General features: G+C 41.2%; 1 protein-coding gene across 1 annotated transcript; it reads left to right on the forward strand.

Moving 5' to 3' along the window:
- The first annotated feature begins 5,479 nt into the window (after nucleotides 1–5,479).
- Nucleotides 5,480–19,311, forward strand: rgs17 (regulator of G protein signaling 17). Its single transcript, XM_069658918.1, has 6 exons — nucleotides 5,480–5,616; nucleotides 10,235–10,597; nucleotides 13,608–13,738; nucleotides 17,375–17,446; nucleotides 17,531–17,762; nucleotides 17,969–19,311. Exons 2-6 carry the CDS (start codon nucleotides 10,595–10,597, stop codon nucleotides 18,155–18,157), a joined length of 627 nt encoding a protein of 208 aa, XP_069515019.1. The 5' UTR covers nucleotides 5,480–5,616; nucleotides 10,235–10,594; the 3' UTR covers nucleotides 18,158–19,311.
- Nucleotides 19,312–21,142: the final 1,831 nt, after the last annotated feature.

The following is a 21,142-nucleotide window of genomic DNA, read 5'->3' on the forward strand; positions in this document are numbered from 1 at the left end:
TCTCTCAGTGAGATAGGATCCCCACCAGGTAACTGCAACAATTTTTAGTTTGACTCCAGCCTGGAAACAATGGCTGCCTTTCCACACCACCTCTCCCTTAGCTTGTCAGAAAAGAAACGGAAATGCCATGGAAACCATCTCAAAGGGGTTTGAAATTGTGTTCCAAGTTCCCTTAATAATAAACTACACTTATGATTCTAGGAATTTACAGCAGAAAAGCCTTGTACTACGGTGTTGTACTAAGTGTTGTGTTACCCAAGAACACTCTTAACTCCAAAATACATCCGGAGGGCAGCACGAGTTGCAGACCAGAAGCTGTAAATTGGGAGCTAACTACACATAGACATGCCACTGGAAATTCATCGGTGAACAGCATTGCATGTTTGGATTTATGTTTGCCATGTTAACCAATTAAGCTAAGCATGTTAGCATGTCATCTTTTGCTAATTAGCACTAAACTATAAAGTAAAGCTGGGGCTGAGAGGTACGGAAGCTCTAAGTGGACATACGTTCGTACATTTTATTTACTCCGTTTTCCCGTGATAAGGATTACTTTGATAACGTGAAAGATAAGATGAGCTTTGGGCTTCCGTAGAAAGGGATGTCAGGTTTTTTTGAAGGTATTTTGTCACTATACATAAGTGTTGAAATGTTCATGCTAACGTCAGAATGCTAACTGGCAAGTTTCAGGGTGTATAATGTTTACCAATTAAGCTTAGCATGTTAGCATGTCAACCTTTGCGAATTAGTGTTCTGAGATACATGGTAACATCAGAACGCTAACATGTTGAGCTTCAGTGTTTGTGTACCGTGTTAAGCAATTAAGCTAAGCATGTCTTATTTTGCTATTTAGCACTAAACTATAAAGTAAAGCTGGGGCTGATAGGGATGTCAGTTGTTTTGCTGGTATTTGGTAACTACCAAAGTGTTGTGTGAATTGAAATGTCGACCTGCTGATAGGACTCGATTCTGAGGTACATGCTAACGTCAGAACGCTAACATGTTGAGCTTCAGGAAGTATGTTTACAATGTTAACTAATTAAGCTAAGCATGTCTTATCTTTTTAATTACCAGACTATGAAGTAAAGCTGGGGCTGATAGTGATGTCACTTGCTTTGCAGGTATTTGGTCTTCATACCCAAAGGTGTATTAAAATGTTGACCTGCTGATGGCAATATGAAAAGTAAAGAAATCACCAAAGGTAATTTAATTTCTCCAGAGATTACATGAATGTCTGTTCCAAATGTCACGACAAACCCATCCCAAACGTGTCAAGACGTTTCCATCAAAACCACAAATGTCAGCTTGATAGCGATACAGGTAAAGCATCACTAAAGTCATAATGACACATTGTCTGGAAGGCATGAAGGTTCAAAACTTTATGGTAGTTGTTGAGATAATTTGCAACTTTATTTTTGGAACAAAAAAGCCGGCGGACATCAGTGAGGCTTAAAGGTGGACACGAGTCAAATTGATATAAGAGGTTTATATACATGAGGTTTGTTCAAAAGTGTCTCTGTGCAGATAATCAGAAACTTAAGCTTCTACATATAAAAAAACCTGTAGTTTCACAGCCAGGTCATGGACAGACGGGGGAGTATTGAGCTTTATAGATCCTTGTCATAAAAAAAGAAGTGTAAACTCTTCAAACTCCCCTTGGCAGACTTCAAATGAAATTAATGACTTCAAGTGAAAGGCAGTTCATAGATATTTAACTGCAAATAAGTTGAGTTTTTAATATGGTTAGAATTCACAATATGATCACATTTCCATGTTAAGCAGTTAAGGCGAGGATACCAGGTTTGAAATATGTATATTTGATGTATTCAAACAAAAAAGGATTACTCTTAGACACTCTTGGAAAGCTGTTAAAATAATAACACAGTCGTTCTGTGCTGACTCAACAAGGAACACTCCCAGATGGATTTAAGTGCACAGTCACACACAGAAGAAAACACAAGAAGAAAACAGAAGCTACAAACAGCTGTATTGATCCGTGAGCTATTACACTTTTGTCAATGTGCATTCAGTCCTCCTAATTTCTCTGCAACTTTCAATCAACCAGACAGGTGCCATAAGTACGACTGCAGGCTTTAACCAGCATGTTTTCCCTTCTCTGTACATCCACCTGTCTTTCATCTCCTTTCTCCCTCTCACTCTTCGAATAGCTGATGCTCGCACACGTAGCCTTTATAGGAAATGCCAGCTCACAAATTAAAGGAAAGTGCCTGAGCCACAAGGACAATTTTCAGTCCCCAGACTGTTCTTTGAGCAGGGATGGTATGAGGATCTGCAGGATAAGGTTTGTCTGAGGGGACACAAATTCTCTTTTTTAGCCATGGGGACAGCAATGTTACTTTGTTTGTTGACTCAACTGTTGGAAATATCTATGAACTGCAACAAAATATTTGTGTCACCGGCAGGTCAAGAGCCTAATAGAAGTGCTAGCATGGCCGTGGATGCTGAGAGTGAAGTATGCTTATTTAGAACTGTCAATACTGAACCAATGCACGGACCCAAATGCAAGACTCAGAGACAGGAAGCAGGGTTCCTTACACAGGAGGTCAAATCAACAGGCAGAGGTGTCCAAAAACACAAAAAGGTCAGATAAGGCTGACAAAAACATGAAGGAATGCTGGAACGCTGTCACGAGGGGACAAGACGAACTGGTGCAGAAGGAGGGGAACACAGACACTATTTTCCCCACCGGAGTGGAGACAACGAGACGCGGGTGAAACACATGAGGGCGGGGCAGGTAATCACACAGGCGGGAAACAGGATGGCAGGAAGTGAAGGACCTGAAACGAGACACAAGGTGAGAATCAAAATAAAACACAAGACATGAAACATAAGGGTAACAGAAGGGAACTAGCCTGGAGAGGTGACAAGAGCTGTGTCTCAGTTCGGTGGCTGCATCCTTCCAAGGACGCAGTCTATGTAGGATGAGTCATTCGTAGCCTGTGTAGAACGCTAGGCCCGAGCTGTTCGTCTGGTCTACAGAGGATTTCGTGTTTGTGTCAGCAGCTGTTCCCCCCCTTACCCTTATGTCACCAAACGCCGCTCCTGTCGCCTAGCAACAGGTAGCTAGCTAACATAACTAATGCCACATAACTTAACCTATTATTTTAAAGATTGAGTTGAAACCAAAAACCTCTACATTTAAAAGTGTATTCCGCAGCCACTTAAGAGTCGGCCTTCTCATTTGAATCGGCACGCAATGAATCTTGGGGATATGTTGGGCCGCAAAGGATACACCCGATGGATCCTCCGCGGCCCGGGAAAAGGAGCAAGCATCTGAAGGAGCCTTGGAAATGGGACAGCCTTCGACGCGTCGCTGTGACGCAATCGGCCTTCAAATACGTCCTTAAGAGGATACACAGCTATAGAAGTGCTCGAGATAGAAGTGCAGACCCTCACTACTTTCTCTCCTTCGCACAACTAATCAATTGCCACAGACTGTGAGCAAATGTCAGATTCTCTGTTTTCGAAAATTATGGAGGGCTGTTGGACGTAGTGGGCCCTTCTGTGTGGTTCCCTCCGGGTACTCCTGCTTCCTCCCAGAGTCAAGACATGCTCTTTAGGTTCACTGGTAACTCGTTCATTGGTGATTGACTGGTAACCAGTCCAGGCTGTATCCTGCCTCTGGCCCACTGACAGCTTGGATAGGCTCCAGCCCCCTTGTGACCCTGAACAGGATAAGCTGTATAGATAAGGGATGGATGGAAAATTCTAGCTGCACAGAGCTCACAAATTCTGACCTCGAAAAAGGAGTTATGTGGGAGGGGGTTTCCAAAGCTTTCCAGCCATACAAGCTTGATCTTTTCCCCCCTTATTTACTTCTCTCAAACAAACACCCACATTGCACACCCACACACACTGATCCCTCATGTTTGCTTCATCAAAACACAAATGTATGTATTTCCATTCCTTCCTTTGACGCTCACACTTTTCACGTTGTGTTTATCAGACGCTCCCCTCTGTCTCTTCTGCCAGAGAACTCACTACGGCATGTTCGAGAGGCTCATTGAAGCTGAGTCGTGCTTTTGTTGCTCTTGACCTTTTCACATGCAAATCGCTCCTCGGCGCATAAAGAAAACAGGAGTTGATCAGGGCCACTTCTGAGACTTATTAATGAGCCAACAGTGTCACAGAACATGCACATGTTTCATCTTGGATTCCCTCTGATAATCCTCCCTTTAAAGACTCCCAGTTTCTCTTATTTTAATATAAAAAAGCATAAAGATGGAGGTAAGTCAACAGGTAAAGCACCAAATCAGGAGACGCCTGCGTGCACGCTCAGCTGTTCTTTAAGGAGACAAAATGTGCCATTTGTCAGCTTGTTGTAGCCGTACTAATGTTCTTCTCATTTCCCTCCATGCTTTTTTAACAAGTAGATTTATACACATTAAGATTTGCCAGCGCTGCAGCAGAACAGGTGTGTGTCTGTGTTTGTGTGTATGTGTGTTTGAGTGACAGAGAAGGAGAGCAGAGTTTTGGTGCCCCCCTGTGTTAATGGTAGGAAAATATACAGCAGTTTGATGAGACATCACTGCTGAGGCTCACTGGAGGAGATGATCTGCTTCAGGCTCACCATGCAGATAACCTGAGCGTTAAACTAAACTGTTCAAGTCAAAGCTGCAATTATAAATCTTGTTTGGCACATTTTTTGTAATGGTTTCTAACACACATTAAGCTTCTACAGCTCTTTTCCTGCAGCTGAAAAATGCATCACCCATGTACAGGTCTTGCTGTTTCACCTCATTCATGGTCTTAAACTGAGACTTGTTACAGTGATACTCAGCCCAGCGCAAGGCAAGTTATGTCTACTGTTTGTGTAATAGTTATGTACACAGGGGTTAGAGGCATTTACTGAAGATATAAAGAAACCATAGAAGTATTAAAACAGAAGGATACAGTTGAAATTGCATAAGATGTGAAGTACTTATATTCTAACTGAATAGGGACACTATGGTAATATAGCCTACAGCAGAGGGCTTCATATTAAGAAGGAAGAGGGATAAGGCAAGATATGAGCAACACAATTCTAAAATACAGAGAACAAAATAAGTGGACACAAAACTACTGATGGACTATTTCTCAGATGTAGCACTACAGGAGGTTGTGTGTGAGAGTTAATAGAGGCAACCAACACTTTATGGGTTTATAACCTGGGGATATATTTTCTCTAGTATAGATAGTGGTCGCCTATGCTTTATTTCAACCTTACTGAGGTTGCCTTGTCTCTTCCTCTGAGAATAGATTGTTAGTTTGAAAATGTTTGCTATGTATTAAAATGAAAGCAGTGTTTTGTGTTTTGCAGCAAAGTAATGTGCAGCAGAGATGTGAAGTGACCCTCTGTGCATTATAGACTGTAAGTGGAGCCTCAGCAGTGCATCTTCTCACCGACTGCAGCCACAGAGCACCGGTGGCAGCGCGCCTGCGCAGTGCATCCAGGGGCTCGGCGGCGTTCGGTGCTGAAGTGGGGCGGATGGCAGAAAAACAGCGGCGATGGACATTACACTGCAGGATTCCCATTAACGATGTCGTTAAATAAACATCGGAACACAACGTTTTCACACCTATCGCCCAAGGACGCTGACAGCCCAACAGAAAGGGGTAAGATGCTGATTATTCTGTGCTAATGCTCCACTCGGGCAGGCTAGCTGGCGTTAGCACGGCGCTAGCTGCTGCTCAGCTGCCACCTCCTCCTCTCTCGCTGCGAGAGATAGCGGATCTCGGGCTGTCGGCTAAAGCTAGCAAGTAGAAAGTGGGTGGTGTTTGATTTCTGCAAGATTTCGGTGCGACAGGCAGCACCGTGTAGATCCCTCTCTTACTGTGTTATCAGCCCGTGGTGTCAGCCGGGAGGGGATCTCCTCTCCCCGGCGCGCTGTGACCTGCAGCGGCTGGGCTCAGATGGTTCGGACAGCTGTAAGAGAAACCGTGCAAAACAGCCAACCCAGCAGCTAGCCAGCAGAGCTAGTGCACAGGGTCCGATGAGCCTGCCTACTTCTTATCTGAAGATATGCACGGGCCTCCAGGCAGATGCAACAGATCCAGAGCTGCGACAGCACACTGCATGCATCCACCGTAAACTATCCTGTCAACTTCACTCTTTTTTTTAAGCCGCCTTCACTTATTGAAACCCTCTCCTTCCGCTGTCAAGAAACCATGCTCAGTGCACAGCTGAGGGAGCACCCACACTGCAGTTTCCCATGGGTGTGTTGAGTCAGAGCAGCCCAGGTTATGTTGCCACTACATCCTGACACACTTCCTGATTCATCTCATTCAGCTTTTACACTTTATTCACACCGCTTTTCATCAAACACCAGCTGTCTTGTCAACATATCTGACATTGATGCTATTTGCTAGTAGGATGGAGAGATATTACTCTGGAGAGATGTATTCTTAATCAATGAAACTGTACAGTGTGAGAGCTCACAGAGGCAAAGGTAATTAAGACTGAAATGATCCCTAAAGACACAGAGTGATATCCTGATTGTTCTCATGGCTATAGAGCCTAATACTATAGCTTTATGTGATGTGGACCGCCAGGTGCTTTTACATTTGATCTATTCACTAATAATAATAGTTGAACGATTTTATTTTTTATTAGAAATTGTACCAACTGTTTCCTGGTTCAAAATAATGATGACTTTCATTCCTTAATGATCAGCCAATTATTGTATTCATTAATTGATTGATAGTTAAATCTATAAAACGTCACACATTAACGGAAAATATTCAGGTTAATCTGACATTAGTTCGCAAATATTCACTATTGAGAAACAGTAAGCAGTTTGTAATGGTAGTTTTTGGCATTCTTGCTTGGAAAAATAACAATTAGCCTACTTGATTAAAAATAATTGTTCCCTATTATTGTCATTTGACCAACTGATTTATAGACGACTTTTTTAGTTCACCCCCAGACACTATACAGACAGGCACTGTAAGCTTTTCCAGCTTGTCAGCACTGTAGCGCTGCTATTATTAATAGTTAAATACAATAATTATACACTTTTACATTGATTTCCAAGTATTTAAGTATTTTTTAAGTTATGAATATCAACATATTTTTGATTCAACCTTTCAAAATGTGAATATATGCTGGTTTCTTTACTCCTCATTAACAGTAAACTCAAAATCTTTTGGTTTTGGACGAAACAAGAAATTTGAGGAGGTCACCTCTGGTTTGTGGACACACTGATAGATTTTTTTTCAACATTAATCAAAAATGAAAAAGATTGTTAGTTGCAGCTCTAAAGCACTCCCAACACAGTAGTCATTGTTTTCAGGAAAGGAATCTTAAATCTTAAGAAAGTTACTCTGTGGAACGGTTCTCTTGATATCAGAACTTCAAACTTCGATACGGTACTCGTAAAAAAAAACCCATACCTGTTTTGATACCACGGCAACTAAAATACAAGTGTTATGAACAAAATGGAGGTATGAGGACTTCAGAAAACATCTTATTTTGCTGTGCTGTGAATGAGATCAGTCCGCTGTGTTGTTGCTGTGTAAGAGCTCCAGGTGTGACAGAGGGCGGAGCAGACAGACACACAGGATGAAGCACAACTTCGGCCTCTAACAACAAAACCCTGTACCTTCCTGCAGAATTGTACGGAGGTGTAGGCGTGGTAGTTTGTTATTTAGAGCGTAACCGGTGTGAAACAGTCAGAAAATCATGTCAGCGCTCACTTTTTTCACTTCCTGTATGTCGCTCGACCACAGCTGCTCCCTCTCTTTTGCTGGCGGCAGCTTTAGGTTGAAAATCTTAATAAATCTGCTGTTTGCTTCGGTACTTTTCAGTACAGTCAAATGAAAAAAAACCCATTTTAATTGATTGTATCGTTTTAAAACGTGGTATCGAAAAGCATTGAAGTATCAAACATGTGGACAACCCTACTTTGTGGTGTTCTTCCTCCTGTGAAGAGAAGATGAAACTCTACAGCGCAGAAGCCTTCTCTTTGCACACGACTATGAAAAATCATTCTTCCTAGAAGTAAAATATACAAGGGACACTTTTGTTTTCAAACCAGTTCAAACTGGCAGTAGCAGATGTTAAAGTTTCTCATTAAAAACCCACAATGCTGAATCCAGTTCTGTGTAGATCAATAAACGACTTGTTTAATGTGTTTTGTATTTTACTACTTTAGAATATCACCGACTTAAATAAGTAACGTAGAAACAACCTGCAGGCTGCAGCTGCTCAAAGCCTTTATTTGTTAATGTGAGTCCTTTCGTTTACAACAGACTTGTGATAGTTCCTCATCTCCAGCGTCTGAGCGGCTGTTATGAGTAAGCATGTTGTTGGAACAGTAACTCCTATATGAACACACATGCAGCATGAGGAGGAGGCTCTGTCGCCTGAAGGCTTTCCGGCCTCCGGATGTTTTCTGACTGTGATTGAGTGTTGTCACGATGAGGGTTAAATCTAAATCTAATGATGGTCGTCTTTTACAAGTTTTTGGTTCTTTTCCCGTTTTGGCTGACTTATTTTGACTATCAGTTAGCTTGTCACAGAAATGTCAGAGTTGAAGATGAGTAAAAGGAAAATTGTAAAATAAGTTTCAAAATTTTTTCAATAAGGCAGCAAACAAATTATTTATTTGATAGTTGATCAATCAGATTTCTTAACTTAATAGGTTACTTATTTAAATAATAAACCATGTTAAGAATATACAGTTACATTTTTACCTGCACATATGGAAACATCTTAAAATTCCAGAATTAAAATGCCTAAAAACTATCCCAAACTTCCCAACAATGTTCAAACCCAGAGAAGGTAAAGGTGCGTTTCATTTGGCCGCCTGTCTTCAGTGAAAGTCGGCATGCTGCTTTTATAAGCTAATTACTTGCTCCTTTATCATTAGCATTAAATAACATGACCTGAATAAACATGACTTAATGATGACTAAATACAACTTTAAATACTTTATCCTTAACATTAAATCTTCATGAGTCGCACTAGATAGATTTTCATGGTCAATGGTCTGATGAAAACTCCCATGATCCCATGCTGCTTCACAACATCAACAAACTATGGGTGTGTCCGAAACCGCATACTAATCATACTAACCGTGACGTAGAATTGAGTATGTCATGCGTTCCCATCTCATAGTATGCAATTTTGTGTATGCGAGAAATGCCCGGATGTATACTAGATCAGCCCGGATGTTTGAGTATGAGACGGGAGCTCACTGGTTGTACTCAACCGCCCCAAAATGCATTGCGGCTATTTAGCTTCTACAGTGGCGGAGATGGACCGGAGATCAGACCGGACATACGCAAACAATTAAGTCACGTGATCTGGAGAAGCTCTGAGTATGATGCCACCAGCATCCTAATAGTCAGGTTAGTAGGCAGTATGCAGTCCATACTGTTTGAGTATGTAGTAGGCAGTACGTTAGTATGCGGTTTCGGACACAGCCGATGACTTTTGTTATAGTTTTGATTGAGAGACCCCTAGTGGCAGCAATTACATTTTCTGTGTTTAACTTAAAGGAGCCATATCTTTCAAATGGATATTCATATTTTGCATGGGTTTCACATTTTTGGTTGTTTATTGTTCACAGTGAAAAAGCGAAAACTGCATAATTCCGTGTTGTGCCAGAATTACATTTTTAAAAAAGGTCGCCTCTGAAATGTGCCCTTCAGAACAGCTGCAGGTTTCTACGTAGAACCTTGTTTAGCTGAAATCGGCCAATCTGTGGTCCCCCACGTGGGGTAGGGGCTACGCGGTCACTCCAAATACTGTCAGCCAATCTTGGCTAAGGTCTAACCTTTGAATGGCAAAACGGCTCGTTTGTTTCAGGAGGAAGGAGAGGCTTCGAAAAATAATAAAATTACAATAAGTATACAATTTTTAAAATGAAACAAACTTTACCAACGTGACTCAAAAACACATCAGAATAATGGAAAATTGATTGCATCGCTAAAATATGTCCCCTTTAAAAAACAATTGGACCATTTTCACATTAATATAAAACAAAAAAGCTACAAATTATTCCATTTTGACAACGAGGGAAAAAAAAGTGACGATGAACAAATGACTAAAGTTAGTCTGGTCTTTACAAAGATGGCCCAAAGGAAACCACTGAAAAGTAGATTTTTATTCTATATATATATATATATATATATTAGTATTCAAGTATAAGTATATCAATATTTCCAGCCAGTCGTCGCTAAAGAAAAATGATTTATTCTTGATTCTGTCTAAAGCTGTTTTTCTCTTCAGATGCTGTTCCTTCACCGCTACCTGCGCTCTCAAGTCCATAAATGACCCTTTCACCGAGATCAGAGGAGGCCTAGGACGGCGAGCGAAACAAGGAAACAAGGACAGGAAGACGTCACATTTTCACCTCAGCTCCCTCTCGTGTCCGTTTCTGTGCCAGTCGGTCAGGGATGGTGAGACCAGTAACCTCTCTTCCTCGTGGTGAAAAGAAGCTCCCTGCATCTCCGTCAGTTCATCAGCCAAACAGACGCCCAGACAGTCCACCAGTCAGTCACTCCGCCAACCAGCCTGCTATCATCCAGCAACCTATTACCTCATGCCATGACTGCTTTGTCTGATCTGTTTTTAGGAACTCGTTAATTCATGGTAAGTTTGACTTCTGTTGTTATTAGCAGTGTCTGAAAGAGGCACTGTGTCTCCATCTTTAAGGAATTGCCTTTGTGTTCAATCCACTGAACAGTTTCAGATCAAGACAAAGAAAAACATTTGATTGACTTTCTTTATGTGAGCCGTCAAATAACGATAAACACAATCAAGCAAAACAAAGTAAGTTAAACTCACGTGTAATTTACGTTTTTGAGCTCCAACGTTTCATTCAAACAAACATTCCTTGGTGGTTTGTTTGGCGTGGTTTTCCCAGCCCAGAGCCTTTTCACTCCCAATATAGCCTAGCTTATCAGACTCTGTGGATGATAACAGTCGGTCGCCCCAAATCACCAACAAGAGCAACTATTTTTACAACTCTGATGCTCATTAATGTTGCACTTAGTTGAAACCGAACGCTTTGAAGACTGTTTTAATTTTTTCCCCACTAAGTTACTGCCTCAGTTTAAAAAAGGGAGAAACTGAAAAAGAAAGAAGAAAACTTTTTTTCTACTTAATGTGATCCAACACTTCTGGCTGAAAAAAAGCACAGAGCCGCCTCCTTCACACTGATGATCTTGGATAAAATATCTCTGGAGGAAATTGTGGTTGAACTTTGATCCTGATAACTTAAGAGAAGTCTTTGTACAATAGTCACGACAAAGTAAAAACACAGTTCTGAAATATCATCGATTATTGAAATGATTAATTGACTAATCCGATAATGAATTGCATGATTACTTCATAGCTCTTATTTAGTTTTCAGTTTGTTAAAGGATCTATTAAACATTTGGTAACTAACAATAGAGTTAAATATTAGTTTTCCATTAAAAAATGTCTTTTAATAAACATTTAAAACCAAGGACAGACAAAGTGCTGATATAAAACATCAAACCAAGTACACAAGTCCAACGTGAGGTCCGCTTTACAAATGTCAGGGGCGATCCTTTTCTTTGCAGCGTTGAGGGTGAAATGCTCCCAGACTTTAGAAGTTATAGGACGCAATGGTGTCGCATCGAGCGGTACCATTTTGCTATGTTTTGTTTACCTGTCGCTGTCTTGCGTGCGCGACTCTCAGCAGAGATAGTAAGGATGCGAGATGACTCACCCCTCTGCAAACTCAGCTCTGGAAAACGATGTTAAGCCCTCGCGCAGCATGAAAAACTTGCACGATGAAAGAAACCAACTAATTATTGACAATTAAATATGTTGGTAACTAATTTTGTCATCGCCTAATTGTAGCAGCCCTAAAATATATTTGTTCAGAAGCACCTCGTTTCTTCAGATCGTCCTTAAGAAGTTCCTTTAACACTGAATTCCGTCTTGATCCACTGTTACTCAAACATACAGCTGTATTTATATAAAGCCCCACTTCACAAAGATACCAGAGTACAACGTAAGCATTAAATAAAACTGTTGAGCCTTTTATGTTTCCTCCAAGTTCGATTAATTGCCAGATAAAAAACATGCAAATTAAATGTTTCACTTTTTGGTGTATTTTGCGGCGAATGCTTGGGGCCCAATATTTACATCATAATCATCTCTCTCTTTCGTCATTTTCTTTCCACTCATGTGGCTGTATTTGTATTTCCACTACATATTTGCATGTCTGCTGGATGCGATCTTCCTCCCCGGCGTCAGAACAAAGCCGCGTCCTCGCAGTGGTTTGCATCTTGCTGCCTGTTTTTCCACGGTGGCTGCCTTTTCACTGAATAACCGACCCACTGGGCAGGGGGCGACATTTGCATACCAGGCAGGTCGTGTCAGCCTTACCTGCCATGTAAAATCACAGTTGTAAATAGCATGTGTAGAGAAGTCCCTGCTTTTGCTGCTGGAGTTCAGTTACTTGGATTTTAATTGAATTTAAACCATGACCTCAGAGGTAAGAATCCTGCTTTAATTAATTAACTCACACCAGACTATGATTACTAAGTGCGTTTTTCACGCTTTGTTCGCATCTGAAATGAGGCTTAAATAACCCAAATTGTGACACGAAGTGTGTTGATTATTTTCTCCTCTATCTGGTCATGAGATCCTTCCAACATGACACCCCCTTCTTGGCATATCTACTTCATGTTTCCTGCTGTGAATTCTGGTTAACCAGTGAGAGAGCTGTAATTTGCTGCGCAGTTGGATGAGAGCTTCCCTGGCATATTTAGCTCATAAGAGCCCCACCATGTGTTACTGTGTTTCACCTGAAGGAAGATTAAAGAAACAGCATCACTAGGCTTACTGTTATTATTCCAGGCATTAGAATGAGTGCTTAGAGAGTGGTATTTCTGTTTAGAGCAGCCTGAAGGGTTAAAAAGCGCTACCGTGGCTGTTGTGTGAAGTCAAAGTGGTTCTTCACACTTGCTCTACCTGCAGGGCCAAAGCCTCGTGCACGATCACCTTCAAAGCTTCTGTAAAGGCCGGGGGAAACCCCAGGCGATGACCGGCACAGGGTGGTCAACAGCAGCTTTAAGGGAGAACAGAGTGTGACTCCCCAGTTGTTAGGTCGACTTAAAGTAGTCTAGAAAACATTACACCTCCGAAACGTTCCTGAAGACACAGAGCAGCTCCGAGTGAGATTTTACTAAGAAAAATAGTGTGCATGATGTGTCTCTGCGTGTGTGTGATGGTTAGACCCTGCTTCTCTGTCTCTGTCTCAGCAGCACCCGTTGAAATGTGTGTGTAGTGTCGGTCTGAGTCAAGTGAGAGACTGGGCCTGATGCCAGGAGCCCTCGTACCGTACAAGGAAGGGAATCCTCTCTGTCCTGCTTCAGTGCTCCCTCTCTCTCTCTCTCTCTCTCTCTCTCTCTCACTCTCTCTCCATCCTTCTTTCTCCCATACACAAACACACGCTGACAGACACCCACAGAAACTTACACAGCTTATTTTTATTCCCCCCTCTCATAAGATAAATTGCTTGAGAGCCAGAATGCAAACATGGTGTCCAAGTTTGAAACTGTGCTTTTGGTTGTAGAAGTGAAGTGTGTTTAATGTGCATATTTTCTGTGTGTCCTCTGTGAAGCCCCGAAGTGTGAGTGGAGTGGAGATGAGAAAAAGGCAGGCGGCACACATCGAGGCCCCGCCCCAGGCCCCTGGACAGCCCCGACCCAACACCTGCTGCCTCTGCTGGTGTGGCTGCTGCAAGTGTCTCTGGTAAGAAGATACAAACTAGACTGTGCTTTACTATACTGTACTGTACTACACTATAATATAATATACTGTACTATAATATACTATACTATAGCAAACTATACTGTAAAATACTAAACTATATTCTACTAAATTGTTCTATACTATTATATACTGCACTATACTGTTCCATACTATACCAAACTGTGCAATACTATACCACACTGAACCATACGATAATATACTGTACTATAATATATTATACCATATCAAACTGTACTGTACTATCCTATAATATACTGCACTATACAGTTCCATAAACTGTACTATACAAACTATACCAAACTGTACTATACTAAACTGTACTAAATTGTACTATACTATACTATACTATACTATACTATACTATACCAAACTGTACTATACTAAACTGTATTAAATTGTACTATACTATACTATACCACACTGAACTATACCAAACTGTACTATACTATAGCATACTGTACTATACTAAACTCTACTATACCATACCGTTCTATACTATACTACACTGTTCTATACTACACCAAACTATACTATTCTATACTCTACTATACCATGCTGTACTATACTGAAATATCCTATAAAATACTGCCATATACTACACTGTACCATACTGTCAAATGCTAAACTATACTAAACTATAATATACTTTACTGTATTGTAGCATATTGTACTGTATATATATTATATTACCATGTACTATACTATTATACACTATAGTATATTATACTAAAATGCACTGTACTTTACTTAACAATATTATGCCATGCTATACTTTACTATACTTAACTATACTATACTATACTATACTATAATAATAATATATCATACAGTACTGTTCTATGCTAAACAATACTAAACTATTATATACTTTACTGTTTTATAGTATATTGTACTGTACTATATTATGATATACTATACTATTTTATATTAGATTATAATGCACTGTACTTTACTGAACAATATTATGCTGTTCTATTCTGTGCTATAATATACTCTTATACTATACTAAACTCTATTTTACTATACTAAAGTGTACTATGCTATGTTTTGCTTTATTATACTATTATATATTGTACTATACTGTTTTATAATAAGCTATATTATACTATAACACTACTTTATTTATACATTTACAGTATGTCTCCAATACGTTGTAGACTTAAATAACCTTTTAGCTGACCTTGTACAAATTTTAGGGATATGAAGTAATTGAAGGTTCACCAAAAAATGACATTAGGTCGAAGCTGTGACCAGGCTGTAGCAACTAAGTGAAATGACATCATGTTAACTCTCTAATCCTCTCTAATAGCCAATTACTTTTTAACTGGACAACAATAGTCAGCATTTTTTGTTATGCGACGATTTTAAGTTTGAAGCTGCTTTTAAAGAGGGCTTATTGTGTTAACTAGAGAAAGCCACTGGATCTCAGCAACCACTTTACAAGTTGATATTTTGAAACTGTTGTATTGGAAAACAAACAGTTGGACCTGCCATAAATCCTGCTACTTAATCTGTAATGTTAAACTGTGTTGACTGTAGTGACAAAGTACTGGGGTCTGATCTAATGCAGGGCCTGGGAGCCAGGAAACATTTATACAAACTGGAGTCAAACAATTATGAAACCAGATCTCAACATTTGCATCAAAACTTAAAAAATCAAATGAATTTAGATTTTTTTGTGTTCCACTTTTCCGCCTCCCATGTAGTGATATTTGTAGCCGCTGCAGTCTTTGTTGTGTTTTTCTGCCTCACATCGGTTATGGATGATGTTGGGGTAATACATCTGTCATTTTTGCCCTGCCAGGGATTGTGCTTTTAAATGCTTGGAACATTTTTTGGTACAAAACAAACATGTGTGCTCCTGCAGGGTGAGCTTTCCTGTGGTAAAGGTGTGTTTGAAAGCTAATATGGGAGTATTAAGGATCATTTTTGTGTTCTGCTTTAGTTTCTCTTACTTACTTTACTTTTTATCAACTGAAGATAAGCTCATAATCTCTGTGACTTTCATTTTAAGTGCCTTTTGGGGAGTGAATGGAAATTATGCAAGAATGAATTACACCTCATCAAACACATAATGCATTTGATACGGTGTGTACACAGGAGAAGGCCAGCTTGGAAATCGTTTAAGCAGGGCATTATGGTTGGTCACCAGAGACAATCCAAATGAATAAGCAACGATTTTGATAATTGATTCAACATTGTATGAGTCTTAAATGTATTGATTCTTACGGCAAATTGCCAGAAAATCCATTGATTCCAGCCTCTCAAAATAGTATAAGTATTAATGTTTTTCCTAGTCCCCAATAGTTTAAAAATGTTTTAGTTATCATTGTGTTCTGGAAGCAAAATTAGAGTTTGCAATTTATATATTTCAAATGGTGGTGCAGTGGTTAGCACTGTCGCCTCACAGCTAGAAGGTTCGTAGTTCGAATCCCGGTATGGACAAAGTGGGCCTTTATGTTTGCATTTTCTCCCTCCCTTACCCTGGCCTCCACCCACAGTCCAAAGACATCCCCGTTAGGTTCATCGGTGAACAGTTTTCTGTCTCTGTGTGTCAGTTTGACTGGCGATCAGTCCAGGGTGTGCCCCACCTTTCACCCAATGACAAGTGAGGTTGGCTCCAGCCTAATACTAACAGATTGCACTGTAGGTCAGAAACTTAACAACACATTGCCTCTGAGCAAGGCACCAAACCCAGTAACTGCTGTGCAACTCCTGGAGCCTCCTCTCTGCACCCGGCAGAGAGGAGTGAATGAAACATTGTTTTCAGGCAGTGAATGGTGAATGTGCTGCTTCTTTCACACCACTTCATCTGAAGTGGTGGCAGCTTGTGGACTGGGCCCGCAGTGAGTGCTCTGTGACTCCGCTGTGTGTTTTCTAATCAAACGCTGGTGTCCGATCTCCAGAGTGAGCCTGGAAAATTGTCTTCAATACCCTTTAAAATGTTTATTTATTGAAGTGTTAAAGGCCGAGAGGGAGTGTCTGCCTTTCCAGTGCTTCAAGTTAATCGCTGAAAATCACTGATAACTCTGTGAAGTTCAGTTCTAGAGACAGAGGTTGAATGTGTAAAAAAAAGTATGAATGGGTCCTCTTTTTTTTTTCTCTACTTTCTAACCCCCCCATCCCCTTCTCACCCGCCCTCACACAAAGCCCTTATCTTGTTGGGGTGCCTTCTATTTCCATCCACACATCACATGCAAAACAGCTGTGAAGAACAGCCTGTATATTTAGCTGTATTGTGAGGATGCCGGGGGGCTGCGGCTAGCTTAGCCAATTACTGCTGCACAATGGGGACTTTGACAAGACACGGCAAGAGGAAGGAAAGATCTTCCACGCTGGGACAAAAATAGACAGATCAGTGTGTGTTGCATTGTGGCCTCGGTAAGTGTGACTGAGCTACGATAGACAGAGAGGCTACATGTGTCTTTCAAAGTGTTTGGATAAAGGTTTGAAGTGAGGCTCTGTTGTTTTACTGCCTTTGAATGTGTGTTTCCTGAAGATGTGTTTGATGCTTCCTGGTCTGGCTGATAGTTGAAACCTACTTACTTCAGCAAGAAACTCGTCCAGTCTTTTGTTTTGGTGGCATTACAATAACAATTGTTGTCTCCCATCAAGGAATGAAGACAGGCTTGAGAGGAGTGAACGCCAGACCTGCAAGATGGACAGCATCGAAGCGACAGAGGAGCAGTAAGTCCAGCCATCTTTCCTTTCAGTCTCACTTTTGTGTCCGTCACACATTCGTGTCTTAATTTATTCCACGTCTGACCACAGACAACCCAGTCTAGATGAAGTGCTGTCGTGGGCTCGGAGCTTTGAGATGATGCTGCGCTCGCTGGAGGGCCGGGAGGTCTTCCAGGAGTTCCTGCGCTCGGAGTACAGCGAGGACAACCTGCTTTTCTGGTTGGCCTGCGAGGAGCTGAAGAAGGAGACGAATCCCACAGTGGTGGAGCAGAATGCGAGGATCATATATGAAGACTATGTGTCCATATTATCACCAAAAGAGGTACAAGCTCTACTGACGACCAGAAATAGCTTAAATGGATTGATTAAGGATTGCTGTGATGTTGATCAGGGTGTAAGGATTGTTATTTTGACCATGTTAGCATTCAAGACAAAGCTGCTTACAGGGCTGTAGACTCAAGATTTTTAATATGTCTAGTTAAAAAGCCACAGTTGGTTTATGAATCAGTCTTGTGTTCCTCTCCCCAGGTGAGTCTTGACTCGCGGGTCAGAGAAGGAATCAACCTGACCCTGACGGAGCCCAGCAACTTGATGTACGAGGAGGCCCAGTTCCAGATCTACACCCTGATGCACCGCGACTCCTTCCCCCGTTTCCTCAACTCCACCGTTTACAGAGACCTCCTGGCCAACAGGAGGCGCACCTGCCTCGACACCTAAACCCCTCCAACCTCCCTCATTGCCATCGTACGCCAACGAGACTACTACTTAAACTTCAAATACTACTATGGTGCCAGAAGTCGGGTTTGGAAAATCTCTCCCTGTTTTTCGATTGAAAAGACTGAATGACATCCAAAATAGCTGGTTGTTTTTTTGTTTTTTTATTTATATTTTTTAAGCAATTTATATCCAGTTCTCCACTGGAGCCAGGTCGGCCTTTGCTGGTTGGTTATTGGTCAGTTTGAGACCTTTAATGCTGGCCAGTGATTGTTTTGCTAGCAACTTGTGCTGTTTGTTACGACTGACTGGCCGGTCCACGTGTGGGCTGTTGGTTGAAGTGGCCAACATGATGGCCAGCTGTTTGTTAACTGTGGACACTGACTCCTCAGGTGCTGGGGACAGAAACAGAGAGAGAGAGAGAGACGAGACGGACAAGCCAACTGTTCCTGTACTGTAAAATTTAGACCTCATGCTTTCTACCCTCACTTCAAAGTTCTCTCTTTTTACTCATTCGTTCATGTAGTTTTTCTAATTCTGTCTCATTCTTAAGATGTGTTTAACTTTGAGTTTCTTCTGTTCAAACATGACACCTAGTTGTTGTTGGGAGTTTAGGGCATCTTTGCCCGTCTAACCAGTAGAAGCACTGGCTCTGCATGAAACTCTCTCTCTCTACAGTAGCTTGACGATGTAAGCCGCGGACTGCAACCGTTTTTGAGATGTATAAAGACAGGGTGCCTGTCTCTCTGTCTGGCTGTCTATGTTCAGTGAAGGGAAAAAGTACACTTCTGCCAATTTAAAGCTTACTGCAGTTTTTTTATCGAGGAGATTTGATGGCTCCTGCAGCAGCAGCACCTATACATGCATCCATCCAGCTGTCCATCCATCCGTCCGTCCGTCAAAGCACTTTCCTTCTTTAGGATTCTTTAACTGGGAGAAGTAAGGGCTAGAATTGTGGTTGGGCAGCTACATGTATTACTCATGAACTTTAAACAAAAAAATCTCTCCTCTGAGAAAATCACAATGCCTTTACATGTAAGAAAAGGCAGCACAAGGGCTGCTGGAGTTTTTCTGGAAAGCAACCACAGTTTGTCCAATGATCCCTACCTCCCATCTTTTTTCCCCCACCCTCCTCCTCTTCCCTCCAAATCAGACCATCACAGCCTGACAAGCACAGGTGCCCAGTGTGGGGGGGGGGGGGGAGAAAAAGTAAACAAACACGCATTGACTCCAAATAGTCGTCTACATTCTGAGCAGAAAAAGAGGTTTTACCTTTTAGTGTTTAAACAGTGAAATGAGCATTGTGGGAAAGCTGGTTCTGCTTGGAGAAAACAAGCAGATGCAGCAGGCACTGATGTAATGAAAGGGGTTTTAGATCCCTGGCCTTTGTCTGTAAGGCTTTAGCGTTAGATGCTGTAGGTAACGTGACAGTCCCTGGACTTTGACGTCCAATATCACGCCGCAGATACGTGACCCGGGTGCCAAACATGATGTCAAAGATGCTGTGAAGAGATATTAGATGTGACTTGTCACCTGGCTGTAGAGTCACACCCATTCCAGTGCGTGTCTGTTTCTCTAGCAGGTGAAGCTGGCTGAGTGTAAGGTAGTCCTACAGTTATCTACTGCCCAGTCAAGACATTCATTTTCTAACCAGAGCTGGTGGAGAGGGTTGGTATAGTAATGCTAACATGCTACCGTACCGGGCTAGCAAAGACGTTTGCTTAGTCATGCTACATGCTAGCCTTTTCTAAATGGCTAACTAGGTTTAAGCATGCTGTAGGCAAGCAGTTAGCATGTTTGTGCTAGCCATGCTAATCCTCCATCCCACTGCCAGCCCTCACACAGTCTGGTTTGTTTTTCTAATCTGACTTTGACAGCATGCGATGATAATGGCTATGTGTGTGTGTGTGTGTGTGTGTGTGTGCGTGTGTGTGTATAGTACATTTACACACCTAACAGAAAATTTTACAAAAAAAACCTTAACATTTTTAATATATAAAAAGGACATTTAGTTTTTTGATGATGTGAACATGAACTTTGTTCCTGGCCTGTGGATGTGCAGTAGAAAGTGCATGAGTGCAGTATATGCTGTTTTTTTTATGTTCAATTAACTGGGCCTCCAAGTATATTGATTATATCACATGATGATTAGCAGACCTCTCGGTTTGGTGGTTAGTTCAGTCTTAAAGTGTCAATGACAAAGAGTGCCACACCTCACTGAAAAATGTGGGCATCCATGTTGCCACCTACTTTTAACTACCTGAAGTTCACGTGCCAACGTTGGTCTTTGGTCTTTGGCAGACTAGAGCAATTGGATGTTAGTTAGCGATTAGTCAATTTGAAGCTGCGTCCCGCTATGTTGGATTGGTTTTGAAATGTCAAAGAAACTGAAGATCAAAGAAACAAATTTTGCAAATAATCCAATTTATATTTAAAAATGAAAGAAATGGAGTATCTGCTTGGGCCGAGATGGAAAAGAGTCCGCTGAGTCCATTGAGTTTTCCTCCATGACTTTCTATCACTCAACTAGACTGCCAGTTCAAAACCAAGCTATCACTTTACTACTAAAGCTTTCAGTCATGAACATCAGTGAGATTGACTCTGTGATATGGACGAAGGCGAGTGTAAAACAGTAATCATCCAACAGTGTTCCTTATAATATACTATATTTAATCTTTGGCAATACAGTACTCACATGCAGACTACATTAATACCCATAAGACTTGATTGATAATGCTTAGCTGCTGTAACGAAGAGCTGTGCATGCATGCGCTCACACATATACACAGTAATCAACCAATTCTGACACAGAAGGATGAATTTTCACACTCTGGAGCAGAAAACAATATACAAGCATTTAAGACCTATTTGGACACTTCTGTAATTTTTTAACTCAGTAGGAGAATCCTACCGCTCACACAGCTCTTCTCTTCTGCGCAGTACAGCTATGTTTCCTTGTTGCTGAGTCTATATAACACGAGAATGTTT

The sequence above is a fragment of the Semicossyphus pulcher genome, unplaced genomic scaffold (assembly GCF_022749685.1).
Source record: "Semicossyphus pulcher isolate SPU_LCO1_2020_fin unplaced genomic scaffold, fSemPul1.0.p SCAF_12, whole genome shotgun sequence".
Classification (NCBI taxonomy): domain Eukaryota; kingdom Metazoa; phylum Chordata; class Actinopteri; order Labriformes; family Labridae; genus Semicossyphus; species Semicossyphus pulcher.